Source organism: Rhinatrema bivittatum, chromosome 4 (assembly GCF_901001135.1).
Source record: "Rhinatrema bivittatum chromosome 4, aRhiBiv1.1, whole genome shotgun sequence".
Lineage (NCBI taxonomy): Eukaryota > Metazoa > Chordata > Amphibia > Gymnophiona > Rhinatrematidae > Rhinatrema > Rhinatrema bivittatum.
Window position 1 is genome coordinate 298,189,949 of NC_042618.1, and position 16,553 is coordinate 298,206,501.

The window sequence follows — 16,553 nt, forward strand, 5'->3', positions numbered from 1 at the left end:
CTGTTGGTGTCTGGGTCTTTGGAACCCTGCCTCATCCAGACCATCCTCGGCCTTCCAATACCTCTGCTGGTTCCTGGCGTACCCTTGTCTACATCAACTGGCAGTCGTCTCATGGAGGCCCGCCTATGTCCAGCTGGCCCCAGCACCCGAGGGCTCAACCTAAGGGGAACGTGGGCTGGTATTGGTGAAGCTCCAGTCGGCGTCCGTCTCCTAGCCTGCTCCGCCACCCGACAGTGGGGACCTGTAGGGCTTGCCCTGCGGGTAGCACCAACCCCACCTCGGGCCAAGGGTCCATGATCAGTGCAACATACATATCTCCACTAAATGTGCTGGTCATCTCAGTTACAATGTCATCTGGTATTTGATATCTTGTCCTTGCAGAATGTGATAACCAAAGATGTTGACTTGCTTTGAATCTGGTGACTACATATGTTGTCTAATAAAGTGACCATATACATTGAAACTTCACTTTCTAGTTGTGTCTTTTCATTGTGTGTTTTTTTTTTCTTAAGGGTTCACTAGGTAAAAGGTTTGGGATTCACAAGACCTTGCATGCTAGAGTGCTATTGGCCATTCCATCGAGGCAATTTCTCATATGGAAGACCATATGGCCTAGGCCATACTACAGAAAGCTTACTGTATGCTCCCAAGAAAGAAAGCAAGAGCTAAACAGGAAACTCTTTACTGCGGAGCTTCACAACTGGCTCGTGCTGCCTTCTCTAGAGAGCATACTGTTACCTAACTCTGGGGTACATGGGCATGTAGGTCAGATAAGCACTATCTAGCTAGTGCTCATCTCCATACATGGTCTGGTGGAATAGATGTAGAAATGCTTGGCTAGAGGTACTTGAGCTATGTCTTCACTCTGTTGGTGACCAATAGGTTATATAGCTATGCTAATATCATAGTGCAGCTACAACAAACCATTGGCCTCTTCCATGGGGAAGATCTATCACCTCTAACCAAACAATGGACCTTCTCATTGGGTCCAGCACCAAACAGTCAGATGCCCACTTGCAAAGTTCAAAAAGCACTACATCTTGTTCATCTCTAGGAAGCAGAAATGAGCAGCTGCAGGTTCCAGACCCAGAGAGTATATACTGTACATGTAAAACTTGTGTGGTGTTAGGTGAAATAACACTAATCACCCCACAAGAGTTTACTTAGGACCCCTTACTTGTGTCCTCAATCCACTCAAAAGACACTCAAAAAATGTCCTTTTTGTTCAGACAATGAAAAAAATGTCATCTACTTGCATCCTACTAGAACTCCATGTCAGCTGCTAAGTGACAAGTGAGGAGGAGTCAGAGAGGTTTGAAGGACAGAGATTTCCCAGTGGGCAAGAACAGACACTGATGAGGCCTGCTGTTGCTTGGGACCAGGCAGACTTCAACTGATTGGCTTTCACCCCTGCAATGCCCTGGATAGTTGATCTGTATATACCTCCTAGCTAAGGATGACCAGCTCATCTACATGGAAGTCTAGCAGGATGCAAGCTGACAAAGGTCCATAATCATTAGGCAAATGATTCATCTGCAGCTAGCAGCAAAACCTGTCCCCTGTAAGCAGTAGGAGAAAAATGCGACCTAAGCTATAAATTCAAAATATATGCAGCTACACAAGGCAGATTATTTGTAGGCCTAACCTGCCAACGTGTACATATGGGAGAGTAAGCCTCAAGTAATATGGTCTTTTGTAGCAGGCTCACTGTCTAGCTACCATTATATCTTTTACAGATACGTGGGTAAGTAAGTGTGATGAGGTGCAGGCTGGCTCGGGGGAGAAAAACCCGGACTGGATCACCCCAGGGAGAGCCCGGGGCAGAGCTAGACAACAGAAGTTGCCGGTGAGCTGGGGGAAGACTACATTTACCAGGTTCTTTGAGCCTCAGCTAAACCAATGGGAAAGAGAGTTGATGGTGCAGCTGAGGACACCAGGGGAAGGCACACACCTGAACCCATGATTGCTGAGGAGAGAGGCACTGAGGATACATTTGGGTTAAAAGAAGAATGCAGCTCCTCAGAGGAGGAGGAAGCCATGGAAATGGAGGTCCCTGCAGGGAAAACAGCTGATACAGACATGGAGATAGAGTGAGTAAGGATTACTCGGGGTTTTTTTTGTTTTTTGCCTGATTTGGTGTTTTGTAAGGACTGGGAAGACCGTGGCCTGTAGCACAACAGAGGGGAGTTGGGGAGAGTTGTGCTACTGCCAAGCACGACAGGTTTTTCCTGGCTGGAACGCGCAGCACATTTGTTTTCCCCAATGAACTGAGGGCACTGGGGACTTTGTGTGGTTTTTGATTTTGAACTAGAAAGAAAAAGGCTGTTTTGGACTCAAGCTTCTTTTGTGCTTGATTTGCTGGGAGCTGGTCTAAACCTGCTACAGGGAAATCAAAGAGCACTTGTTCGAGTCCTGTCAGTGCACCTGAGGCCACACTGGGGTTGGAGGTTGTGGAGCTGACGCGGAGTCCTGCAGGGTGGGACTACCTGCTGAAGGTGGTTCTGCAGGCAGCAGAAATAGAGGATCTTCTTCAGCCGGTGCTTCACTACAGTAGGCCTGTCTCGAAAAAGTAAACATCAAATTGGGGTCCTGCCAGGCCTTCTGCCACCACCTTGCCCTCAGCTATCATCCTCAAACAGGCCCTGAACCCTCCCACAATCCATTTATCTACAGAACATTCAAGTACCTGGCATGACCCTCCACCTTCCCTCCATCCCTATATCCTCAAAATATTTATTTATTTAGACATTTCTGTCGTTCCATGTAAAAATCACAACGATTTACAAAAGTAACATTCATAGCTATAAATCAGCAAATAATGATGGGTTACGGCGGTAGTATTCATAAACAGGCATTAACATCTATCAAATGAAATGTTCCAAAACATATTAACTAAAGAACTAGAAGAAGAAATAAAATAACAGATTTCAAATATTAGTCGGTACGTTGTGTTGAGATTCTTACATTCTGTCATTGAATTTATTCCTCATGCTTCAATTAATATCTTTTCTTTCTTGTTATTGTAGCTCTCTACATTCTGATGTTTTTAAGTTAGTTTATATGCATTTTTGAATAGTCAAAATAATTAGACTTTATCTTAATCTCCCCAGCAACTAAAGCTCTTCCAATCAGGCACATACCGCTAATACCAATACAAATACTCCCATCCCAGGCACTGGTTGGGAGAGCATCAGGTGATGGTGGTGGTGGGGGAGGTGTACAGTACAGGCATATATACATCCGGTAAAGTGGCACTGCATATCAGAGATGTAACGCTGCCAATTGTCACACACCCATCTTGACTCAAAGAATAAACAGTATCAGGTCAAGGCAGAACGTTTGCTTACAATGCATGAGGCCTTTTTCTCCCTGCCTATACATTAGCATATTATAGCATCTATCATAAAAAGTAGAAGCAATAGGATTACCAGTGTAAAATGCCAGTGTGTGCTAATTGGGTGCTCTCACAGTACATGCTCTGGTGTATGCATTGATTGTGGGAAGGAAGATAAGTATGAGCCAGACATTATCCCCAGACACAGGTATAGATAGAGGCTAACAGAGCATGTCACTCACCCAGACATACATAGATACACATATATGTTAGGACAGTGTGTGTTACAGAATACCTCCAGCACTTTGATAACCTACCAAGAACCTATTTTGCAGTTCCTGGCCTGTTTGCCATCAACCATCAATGATGTCTGTGCCAGACATGTCCCTACCTGCTAACAAGGTTGTCAGTCATAACTCCTTGTAGAAGATTGTGTACATCTGGCAGGCTGCCAGATATCTATTGGAAGCTATATGTTCACAGATTAGTCCTTATTACAGACTTGGGCCCCTCCAGGTCTCAGGTGCCCCAAAATGCTTGTCCTTCTACTTTACAATACCAAAAGTGCAGAAAATATCATGCCTACCACATGATATCTCTGGGAGCAGTTGGCCTATATACTTTGCAAAGTGGCAGGCTTCAGAAAGAGGCTCATGAGATCATCAGCTGACAACACCTTCTCTAGCCTTAATGCTTATGCACCGAGCTGAGGAGTGAGATTCTATCAGCACACCTGCCTGGGTCTCAGAATCCATTAAGTTCAAAAGGCTCATACCCTACAGGATACCCATCCCACAGGGCAGCTACTATGCTATGTTGGCCACAAGTAATGGCAGCCATGCGGATAGATAAGGGCCTCAAACCTAAGACCTGAAAGGTTGCAAGTCTGCTTGGACAATTACCATTCTGCAAGCTTGTCTCCCCTGGAGTCTTCAGCCTATGTGCTTTAAGGGAGGCCACAGATAGGATAAGAACTGAAACAACTACTAGCAATCAGAACAAACAAACTACTCTGCATATTTTCTATGTATCTACATAAAGCAGGAGAAGATGACTAGTCCTAAGCTGGAAAGGCAAAGGGCCTTGCTGGGCCCTTACATCTCAATATTTCCCAGTGACTACCTATGACATGAAAAGCTAGGTTAATAGCTTCTAACACAACTTTGCTTTGGGTTCAATGAGATGAACTTTTTGTTAGGTGACATTTAATATAGTCATCACTAAATAAACTCTGACCTATATATTTCAGGGGTGACTTTACACAACATGGGAAAGCATGACACCATTCAATTCCCAATTCAGCCTTCAGAGAGTCAGACCAGCATCCTTGTCTAGCCTCCCCAAGCAGTTAACATAACCAACTTGACAGCCCAAGGGCCCAGGCCTTCACCATCTGTACATGAGATTTGACTGTTTGCATATCTAGGTGTAGCAGGCCCCAGCTGTCCATGGTCTGTGCAACACCTATGAAATGCTATTCAACTTACCTCTCACCACCATCCGACCTCTCCAAATCCTTCAAAATACAGCCGCCAGAATACTCACAGGAACGAAAAAATACGATCATATTACTCCAACTCATTTCACTACACTGGCTCCCAATAAAATACAGGATAGACTACAAAATACTATCCATAATACACAAAATAATATATGAAAAACAAACTGGCTAAGTGCATCCATAAAACTCCACTCACCAAATCGAAATCTCCGTTCAGCTAACAAAGGTCTACTAAAAATTCCACCTGCTCGCCACAAACAACTTACCTCAACTCGGAAGAGAGCCATTTTCCTAGGAAGCCCTGAACTCTGGAACACCCTCCCAACTGAACTGAGAACACAGCAAAACTTAAAAACCTTCAAAAAAGAACTAAAAACTTGGATGTTCACCAAAGCCTACCAAAACACCAAATGACTCTATGCTACAACTTCCATCCCTACTGGCACATATAAACATGCAGAACCAATCCAATGCACATAATTTAACCTGTACAGTTTAACAACTACCTATGCTTACAACGACTACGATAACAATGTTAACAAGCAAGTGAATTTCTGAACACTCTGTTAAACATCGATACTTTGTAAACCGTTGTGATGGCGAACCGAACGACGGTACATAAAACTCGATAAATAAATTAAATACATAAATAAATATGCTAACTTGTAATGACCTGTGAGAAGTTTAGGATTACTAACATAGTGGACATGTGCTTACCAAAAGTCTGTAAGTGAAGGCCTGCTAAGTGAGCACTCCGATTAAGCACTGCCTCAGGTCAATAGACAGATTTATTATTCAGATTTCTTTTGGTTACAACAATGATAATATCTGTTTAAAATGTTTCTTTTACATACTGTTTTCTCTGCATTGTGTTATGTGTATCCTCAGATTGGTTCCTGTTGGTCGTGATTTTTTGTGGTACCAATTTGAAATTATTTGTATGTGTTCCTACCACTCAGCTGCTTAAAGCCTTGCTGTCCACTCTTGTAAATGGTAAAAGTCTGCTGTATTGTAAAGGATAAGCTGCCTGAATTACTGCTGTCTTTCTAATCAGTGTCCAGTATTTTCACGAGTCCTTGCTTAGATAACATTTTTGCTGTTTAGTTGACAGATGTAAGTCCTCCCCGAAGCAACTTTGTGTGAAAAATGGTTCTGTGTTGGGGGACCGAAGACTACTTGATATTTCAGCTTATGAATAGCATTCTTTAAACTATATTTGATTAAATTCTTGCTTGAAGCTAAAACTTTGATGAACTGTGTCTGGATTCAAATAGCTGTGTCATCTTTTACCCTTTTTTGTGCAATTCCTATGTTCTAACCTTTTACTAAAGATAGAAAGTTTCTGATGATGTGTGTGAATGGACAACAGCTAACACTGAAGCCATGATGATTAGTATTACTGCTCACACATTTCAAGCTTGTGCCACTTCAACTTGTTTATGTTTAAGCAGTCACATAAGTAGGCTATATTATACTGCGATTGCGCAATATATGGTTAAGTAAGTTTCACTGTGCTAAATTCACTTCCAGGAAAGGAGTGGGAGGAGGAGACATTTATGTAAAGGACAATTCAAAATCTCTTGCGAGCAATTATGAAAACTTCTGAAAACTTACCAACCGGCACTTCTAAAATAAAATCTGGTGTTTTGTCATATCCCTTGTCACGCAGCTGATCTTCCTCTGCAGGGAGAAGAAACAGCAGACTCTTGAAAATTATTCCATTAACAAGACCATGACAATTCCTTTTCTTTTAAATCCAAATGCAAAAAATTACCGAGCCCATCATACCTATCTTTCTCCAGCACTCAATGCTCTGTCACACTCAATGAACCCTCTTAGCAAATCAGAGCAGCAGAGACAAATACTGCTTTGTCTCCCTCTGCATTTTTATGTCTTCATTATAAACATCATTAATTCTAGCTGTCACACAGTACCTTTTTTGTATAAGGGAAAATCTTCAAAATAAAGAACTATATTTGTGGACTGAAGGCTTTTTTCTTTCATCCATATTACAGCATTCAATGGCTCTTACATGCACATATTCAGATAACAGAAAGACGAGTTTAGATGTCAAAAGTCAATCTAAAACTTTATTCTGTGAAATTGAAACATTATCAAAGGGTGTTGATGGGAGGGGCAGAGGTATAGAATTTTTTATGTAATGCTATAAACAGTTGTGAAACATTAAGTTAAAGGTCTGAAAATGGGAATAGTGTGATTCTGGGCATTAAAAGCTCATTCATTATGTTATTACCTCAGTCTTACATGTTCTGGTCCTATAGATCTTTTAGGGCAGAAATTAGGCTCTTTTTTTAGTCATTTTATAGCTTCATACTTTACCTTTGATCATGGCACCCATAACAGAAGAGAAGAGAACTACGTTAACAGAATTCACAGCTGGAGAATAATATACTAGAATAATCACTTTGCTATAAATATAGCAGAAATGGCATTCACGATAAAAAAAAATGAGTGTGGTGAGGAGTATAGCCATTCCTCCAAATTGCATAGGAAATTTCCATAATTCACAATACCGTATCACAAAGGGCAATACCGTACCACGAAACGTAATGCGTCAGCACATCATTAGCCACATTGTGCGTCAACAATCATGGCTTGCATGATTTTTTTGCGTTGCGCGCTATATTTTTGTTTATATATCCTGGCTTTCTGCAGCTGCCTCTTTGAGGATGTGTCGGGAGTTTGGAGAGAGGAGGAAGGTAGATGGTGTTGGTGGATAGTTGGAGGTTTTTCTAATGAGTACTGAGTGAGTTGCCTTGTTTTCTGTTTTCTCTTATGTTTCCCTTTTCCTTGGTTTCTTTTGGTGTGTGTGAATGATTTTTGTAGTTTGTCCTCTTTATCTGGGTGTCTTTTTCTGTGGAGGAGTGGAGGAATGGAGGAGTGAGGAGGCATGAGAGGGAGTGATGGTAGTGATGAGGAGGAGTGGTAGTTGTGGTGAGGAGGGTTGGAGAGGATGAGCACGAGAGGCATGGGGACAGAGGAGAGGAGAGATGTGAGGAGAGGAGAGATGTGAGGAGAGGAGGATGGAGGATGAGGGCAGGACTGCTAGGAGAAAGAGAAGTAGGGGCAGGGACAGGAGTAGAAATAGGGAGAAGGAAAAGGCTAGGAGGAGGCAGGAAGAGGAAGGGGATAGGCAGGTGAGGACAGATGGAGAAGGACAGCAGGCTAGGGATAGAGAAAGAGAGGGTAGAGGGGAAAGGAGTTGGTATGGCAGGGGAAGGAGGCGGGTGGAAGGCAGGGGAGACTGGAGTGGGAGTGAGCATGAGGAAATGGAGGAGGATACCTTTCTGGAAGAGGAAGTGGCATCCCCTTCTGGCAGCTAGGCAGCAGGATGCCCTCACCTGAGAGCAAGTTCAGCGTCCAGGACAATGAACCGATTATTGCTGGAGCATTACCCAATGCTTTTTGGAATTCATGCTGGCAGGACCTCCAAGGCATCCACAGGCCAGATCTTGTTCACCATTGCCCAGCAATTTCATGGCAGAGCGGTGTCCATCACAATGTCGATCAGGTGGCCCACAGGTACCGAGACAGGAAGGCCCAATTAAAGTTAAAGGTGTGCAGTAGAAACAAATACTTCCAGCAGACTGGTGGAGGAGCACCTTGCCCAATAATACTCATGCCCATGGAGGAGCACCTCATCCAGAGGCTAGGACTGGACGTGTTTGAAGGCATTGCTGAGCAGCTAGACACCACGCGAGCCAGAGCTAGTAAGTTCACCTCACCTGTAAATGGAAAGGTTGCTACAGTTGTGCACATCATTTGGCATAAGATGCTCACATTCATTGAGAAGTAAAGTGTGCATGTCATGCCAAATGTTCCATGTGTCTACCTCTTGGCTTACGCCCAGGGAGCAGTGGCACAGCTGGACTTTTAACTGGTCCCTTGCTTATCAACGCCCAGACCTAGTTTAGTGAGGAGGAGGAGCAGCAGCCTTGGGCTCAGCCAACCCACTCAATGTGAATTTAAATCTTTCGGCTTTAATGGAGGAGGAATCCAGTCTGCAATAGCCTCACTACAGTATGCCACACGGGCAACAGAAGGCAGCAGGCAGTGAGCCAGACCAGCACACCAGCCCTCTCATGCTCCTTCTGGAGATGGAAACTGCATATCGCCACAAGACAAGCACTGCACCAGCACCGTCCACAGCACCAGTTCTCTCACCAGCAACTTCACCATCACAGGCCTCCATGCACTAGCAGCTGGACCAGCTGGAAAAGAGCCATCATGTCCAGTTACAGCAGATACAGGCAGAGCTAGTGCGCGCCTGAGGAGGGCTGTCAATGGGCAAACCCAGGCCTTGCATGCTCAGAAGGAGCGCAGGCACAGACTCTGTCAATGGAAATTTTACAAAGGATGCCGGAGACTGCCCCATGCCTTCTGCAGCATCAGAGGTCTCAACACCATGCAGCAGTTCTCAGCCTGAGAGTCGACCAAGAGGTAGACCCCCAAGGACATGCCATTCCAAGTGGCAAGCCATGCCATGGCAAAGGCCCATGAACCACACAATCAGTTGGCTTGGAATCCCGAAAAACAAGACTATTTGGACAAGTCTGGCCAGGCGTCTGTACAGAATTCCTGTGCAGGCTAGATGGAAGAAGCCTGCTGGGCCCGGCCGGACTACAGAGTTCCTGTGCATGCTTGAAGATGGGTATGGTCTACTGAATGCCATTTGTTGTCCTCCACACAATGTCTAATATCCTCCTCAATGCTCTGCCCCTATTCCAGCCTCCTTGAGGCCGTCTCCAGTCATGGTCCAGGTACCGCCTCTTCTAATCATGTTTCATCTCCTGCTCCAAATGCCGGTATCTCAATTCATGTCATCTCAGCCTGCTGCCACCTCCATGTTGGTGTCTCATCTCATCTCAGCCTGCTGCCGCCTCCATGCTGCTGTCTCTTCTCCTGGGGCTCCTGCCTCCATGCTGTTGTGTCTTTTCCTGGGGCTCCTGCCTCCATGCTGCTGTCTCTACTCCTGGGGCTCCTGCCTCCATGCTGTTGTGTCTTTTCCTGGGGCTCCTGCCTCCATGCTGTTGTGTCTTTTCCTGGGGCTCCTGCCTCCATGCTGCTGTCTCTACTCCTGGGGCTCCTGCCTCCAAGCTGTTGTCTCTTGTCACAGTCCTCAACCTCCAATGCTGTGCTCTTTGGTCCTGATCCTGCTGCCTTCTTGCTGAACTCTGCTGCCTTGGCCCTTAGGCTGTCCCCACTGAATGCACACTTTCTACGTAGACTAATTGGGGCTTTGAAGCTGTGGTCCTTAGCTGTCTCCACTGAATGCACTCTTTCTACAAGGCCTGTCTGGGGCTTTTATCTTGCCATCACATACTTATGCTGCTATCAGCTATAACATGAAAGCTGCACTATAGCTATTGGGGTGCCATTTCCACTTTCTATGGTCTTTGCTGTAATCATGATTGTCCAAAAAACATGAGATGTTAAGCCTGTAAATGTCATGACATTTATATGAATGTATGTACAGGTCTAAACTCGAAGTGCAGTTCATTTATGTGACAATGTAATGTACTATTTGATATCTTGTCCATGCAGAATGTGATTACCAAAGACGCTGACTTGTTTTTAATCTTTTGAATAATTTTGTTCTGAAATAAACTGGTCAGATTTGAAAAAAGACCTTTCTGGTTGTGACTTTTCATTGTGTCTTTTTTTCTTAAGGTCAAAGGTGTGGGCTCTACATGACCTTGCATACTACAGTGGCCTTGCACATTCCAACTACCCACTTATCTGGCAGGCAAGATCATATGGCCTAGGCCATACAATTGACAGCTCAGTGTATGCTCCCAAGGAAGATAGCAAGAGCTAAAAAAGGAAAAAAAAAACAGACCTGCAATGTGAGGGAGAGACCCGATCAGAAGCCCCGCCCCGTCACCAGGGGCAGCTCCAACCATTGAAAGGTGCCCTGCCATCAGGCGCCGCACACTGAAGGGGCGCAACAAAGGGGCCCTCCCCTTTGTGCACCCCTTAGTGCAACCTGTAGTGCAAATAGCAGTTAATATCTTTGCAATTGAATATCTCTCCTTTGTTTAATATACTTCCTGTATCCCTTTTTGCTCAGTTGTTAACAATCCTGCATTTTCAGCTTTTGTAAACCATTATGATGGCTTTACCGAATGACGGTATATAAAACTCATTAAATAAATAAATAGTGTTCAGCTCCGATTGCTGAAAAGGTGTTGAAATGCTTGGCTAGAGGGTCAGTAGCTATCTCTTCACTCTGAGGGGCCCAATGCTAGCTAACAACAACACTTTTGTACAGAAGGTCCCACAGAATGTCATTCATCATGTTCTGAAACACAGCAGGAGCATTGCACAGGCCGAAGAGCATTACCATATATTCAAAATGGCCATCTCGAGTGTTGAAAGCTGTTTTCCACTCGTCGCCGTCGCGGATGCGAACCAAGTTATAGGCTCCCTTTAGGTCAAGTTTTGAGAATATCTTGGCTCCTTGAAGTCGATCAAACAGCTCTGAGATCAGAGGTAAGGGGTATCGGTCTTTAATCGTGATCTCATTCAGACCTCGATAGTCGATACAAGGACGCAAAGTGACGTTCTTTTTCCCATGAAGAAGCCTGCGCCCGCAGGAGGCTTGGATGGTCTAATGAAACCTTTTTGCAAGTTTTCCTCAGTGTACTCAGACATGGCCTTTTTCTCTACCACTGACAGCGGGTAGACACATCCCTTAGGAGGTTCAGCATTATTTTATTTAATTTATTTATTTAGCATTTTTTAATATACCGAGGTATAGCATAGTTGCCTTCACTCCAGTTTACATATAGAACAACTTGTTACATTGAAAGATTTTTTAAACTAAATTTAACAATAGTGAGAAATGGCATAAAAAAGAAGAAGTATGAACAAAAACATAGGGGCGGATTTTAAGAGCCCTGCTCGCGTAAATCCGCCCGGATTTACGCGAGCAGGGCCCTGCGCGCCGGTGCGCCTATGTTCAATAGGCCTACCGGCGCGCGCAGAGCCCCAGGACTCGCGTAAGTCCCGGGGTTTTCCGAGGGGGGCGTGTCGGGCGTGGGGCCGAGCGGCGCGCCGTTTTCGGGGCGGGACGCAGCATTTCGGGGGCGGGCCCGGGGGCGTGGTTTCGGCACGGGGCGGTCCGGGGGTGTGGCCGTGCCCTCCGGAACCACCCCTGGGTTGCGTCTAGGCGCGCCAGCGGCCCGCTGGCGTGCGGGGATTTACTTCTCCCTCTGGGAGGCGTAAATCCCCCAACAAAGGTAGGGGGGGTTTAGACAGGGCCGGGGGGGTGGGTTAGGTAGAGGAAGGGATGGGAAGGTGAGGGGAGGGCGTTAGCGAATTCCCTCCGAGGCCGCTCCGATTTCGGAGCGGCCTCGGAGGGAACAGAGGCAGGCTGCGCGGCTCGGCGCGCGCCGGCTACACGAAATCGGTAGCCTTGCGCATGCCGATCCAGGATTTTAGCGGATACGCGCGTATCTACTAAAATCCCGCGTACTTTTGTTTGCGCCTGGAGTGCCAACAAAAGTACGCCAATGCGCCGTTTTTGAAAATCTACCCCATAGTGTGCACAGGGTAGGTACACTGAATGGATAGACAGAGATAACTGAGCTCTTCATAAAAGGAGGCATCAGTAGCTTGAATCAGGAGAGATTTTCGAAGGGGAATAGTGAAAGTTGGCAGTTTATGGGATTATAATTTAAAGTCATTGAGAGCTGTCCTTAAGAGTATGGTTGAGAAGCCAGGATTTTAGGTCTTTTTTGAAGGATTTTAAGTTTTCTTGCGCGGTGAGGAAGTGGGGTAGCGAATTCCATAACATTGGTCCAATGATGGAGAAGGCTCTGTTTCTGGTGGAGGATAGTTTGGCATTTGGAAGTGAGGGAATCACAAGTTGAAGTTTACTAGATGTTCTTGTTGTGCATTGAGAGCGATGTATGTGTATAATGTCATCAAAGGCAGTGTAGTCGGCTTTGTAGATTGCTTTGTGGATTATTGATAGAACTTTTAATTCAATTCTTTTTTCTATTGGGAGCCATTGTAATTGTTGAGGACAGGGGTAATGTGATCATATTTGTTTTTACCCGTTAAAACTCTGGTAGCAGCATTCTGAAGTAGCTGCAAGGGTCTCAAAGATGATTTTGGTAAGCCAATCAAAAGGGAGTTGCAGTAATCCAAACCGGAAAAGATGAGGGCTTGTAGTACGGTTTTGAAATCATGGGGGTGAAGTAGAGGTTTTAGGTGTTTGATTACTTGTAGTTTATGAAAGCCTTCTTTAATTTTTGTAGAGATGTGTTTTTTGTAATTTAGATCGATGTCTAACCAAAAGCCCAGGTCTTTAACGTTTTCTTTAAGTTGGATGAGGGTCTTGTCAAAGTGGAAGGGTGGTATTGTTTTTTGTCCAGGGTTTTTTCTGTTAATTAGGATACATTCAGTTTTGCTCATATTTAAGCATAATTTGAGGTGGATTAGCATGTTTCTGATTGCATCAAGGTGAGAGGCTGCTTTTGACATGGCATCTTCTATCGTAGAGGAGATTGGAACGAGGATTTGTATATCATCGGCATACATGTAATAAGTTATGTCAAGTCTTGATAAGAGATGGCATAAAGGAATAAGGTAGATGTTGAATAAAATGGGTGATAGAGCAGATCCCTGTGGCACACCTGTTTCGAGGGGGATAGGGTTCAAAGATAAATTGTTGTAAGAAACTTTGAAATATCTATTATTAAGGAAGGAAGTAAACCAGCTAAGAGTTTTGCCAGCAAGCCCAATAGCTTCAAGGTTGGAAATCAGAATTTTGTGATCCACTGTGTCGAAGGCTGCAGAGAGGTCCAAAAGAATCAGAAGGTATCCTTTTTTGTTGTCGAGACCTCTTAGGATGGTATTGGAAAGGTTAAGTAGGAGGGTTTCAGTACTGCGGTTTTTTCTGAAGCCAAATTGGGTGGGATAAAGAATTTTGTTATCGTCTAGATGATCGTTGAGTTGTTTCAGAGCCGCCTTCTCAGTCATTTTGGCAAAAAAGGGTAGGTTAGAGATTGGGCGGTAATTATTTAGGTCGTCAGGGTTGAGGGTTTTTTTCTTTAAAAAAGGTGTGATAGTGGCGATTTTTAGCTTGGGAGGCAGCTCGCCTTCCTCGAGCGATTTGTTGATGATAGCTGCAATTGTTGGGGCTAAAGGATAAGCAATTTCTTTAAGTGCTCGGGTAGGAATGGTGTCTAGGTCATGACGTGCAGGATTGATTTAGGTTTCAGTCGTATGGCGCAGTCATAAGATCTATGTGGTGGAAGGATGTCAGCAGCTTCTTTGGAGAAAACATCATGAAATGATGCATACTGAGGCGGCAGTCCTGGCATCACTGGAGTTGTAGGCATGCAGAGAATAGGAGAGACCTCCTTTAAGCATTTGCCATGACATTCTGGGCCCCAAGGGAGAGTTCCAATGTAGCCCAGTTGAATTGTGGCATGTGCAGCTGCAACCAGGGTAACCCCAGGACGATAGGGTGCATGGCCTTATCTAACACAAAGAAGGAAATTGACTTTGTATGGAGGGCTCCGGTGCGGAAGGATATTGGTTAGGTACAACAGGTAACATCACTCGGTAACGGCTCTCCATGTATAGATGATAAGAGTAGTGGAGTCTTCAAAGTGGTGAGGGGAATCCTCATATGTTCCACTAATCATCGTAGAATAAAATTACCTCTTGCCCCTGAGTCCACCAGGGCAAGGGTCTGGAATTCCAAAGGTCCACAGATCAGAGAGAGAGGGAGAGAGAGTGGAGGAGAGAGCATAGTAAGACCTAAGAAAAGTCCTCCCACAGGACTTAGGCCCGTCCTTTTCCTGGATATATGGGGCATGTTTGGACTGCATGACCAGCTTGTCCACAGTACATGCACAAACCATTCCTCTTCTGAAGTCTTCTCTCCTTGGATATCAGGTGACTGCGACCAAGTTGCATCGGTTCTTCACCACTGGCAACAGGCACTACAGGAACCATCCTGAGTGCAGGCTTAGCATGAACTTCTTTCTGAACAGGTCCTTTACCAGGCTTGAGTTCTTGCACCTTATCACGAAGCCGGTGATCAATTCTAATAGCTAAGGCCACTAGCTCATCCAGCGAGTCAGGTGTCTCATGAGTGGCCAGCTCATCCTTCAAGCGGGAATCCAAACCTCTGAAGAAAAGAGTTTTCAGGCATCTAGGGTTCCAAAGTAACTCCTGAGAGGACGGCAAACAGATGCCGCGGCAGCCAGTAGTCCGAGGTGAGCGGGAGGAGCTGCAAGTAGTGAGAGGTAGGTGGGGCGAAGCTGTCGAAGACCGATGGGGCCTCAAGTCAGGGCTATCTGGACCAGCAAGGGCCTCTAACCCTAAGCCACCTGATAGTGGATTACTCACCTAGGGCTCTGCCCTTTCTGTATGCTGCTCTCCTCAGGAGTCCACAGCCTATGTGCTTTAAGGGTACCCACAGATAGCATAAGGAGTGGAACAAATACTAGCTAGCACATCAAACACTTTGCATAATTTCTAGGTACATACATACATACATCTGCACAAGCTGACTAGCCCTGAGCTGGATGAGATAAGGCCTGTGCAGCACCGTCACATCTCCATAGTTGGCAAAGGCTACCTGTGACCTGTCCAGCTAGGCTAATTGCTTCTAACACACCTTTGTAGTGGGTTAAATGACGTGAAGGTTTGATTAGGAGACAGGTGGGTGACTTAGAGTCCTTAGAAACTATACTGTGACCTTGACAATTGTGAGGTCACTTTCTAATACAGGTGAAGGGCATAACACCATGTGATTCCCTATCCTGCCTACACACAGTTAGAACAGCATCCTTGTCTAGCCTCCCTGAGAAGCTCACATAACTAAGATGAGACCACAACAGACAAGGGCCTCACCATCTGGACATGATAGTTGACAGTTAGCCTAGGTATCTGAGGCAAAGGGGAATCTGTGTATGGCTGCAGCCAACCACAAACTGGTATGGCTTGCTTGGTAAGACCTGTGAGCATTGTGGGAATGACAATATCCTTGACATGCACTTTAGAAAAGGCTGTAACTGTACGCCTGCTAGATGGAGTACTCTGCTGTTGCTCTGCCACAGCTGATGAGGTGCTGGCATCAGTATCTTTACGGGCCCTTGTGACACAAAGCATCCCATGTACAAGCGCATAGTGTCTGAAGGACATGCATGTCCACTATAGAATCCAGTTAAACGTGAACTCTGAGAAAGATATAATTTTTACTAACAACCTGTAGCTTTAGAATATACATTCACATTTCTGAGTTATTTGGGCAAAATCTGAATTCTAGAGCTGGTGGTCTCCATATTCCTGGCAGACCAATGCCACTATGTGGCCCACATGTACACTGTGCTGGCAGGCCTACACGAACACTATGTAGAGACAATGCCTTTTTACATTTACAATCATTCAGAAAAACTAGGGCAGCCACATGTATTTGTTGTTCTCTTTACTTGGAATACACTTTTTCTAGTACAGTCAATTGCAGCATTATCAGCATGAAAGCTAATTAGGCCTAAGTGTTTTCTTTACACAAGGACTCAGACAGAGGAAGCCCGAGTGAAATAAAGATTCTCAAGAGGAAAGCTGATGCATACACTCTGTTCTGCTCTCTTACATGGAAGGGAAGGGATAGTTGAGTGCCAACAGGCAAAGTGGCATTGTATGAGGCTTTGGCGAAGCTGGCTGCCATTCAGC

The 16,553-nt window shown here is 45.1% G+C and overlaps 1 protein-coding gene across 3 annotated transcripts in view; it reads right to left on the reverse strand.

Moving 5' to 3' along the window:
- Positions 1 to 16,553, reverse strand: part of C4H15orf41 (chromosome 4 C15orf41 homolog) — a 1,060,100-nt gene that overhangs the window by 493,102 nt on the left and 550,445 nt on the right. For all 3 annotated transcript variants that reach the window (XM_029600207.1, XM_029600206.1, XM_029600209.1), the window contains one exon: positions 6,450 to 6,515. In XM_029600207.1, coding sequence (XP_029456067.1) covers positions 6,450 to 6,515 — 66 coding nt within the window. The remainder of the gene's footprint in view (positions 1 to 6,449; positions 6,516 to 16,553) is intronic.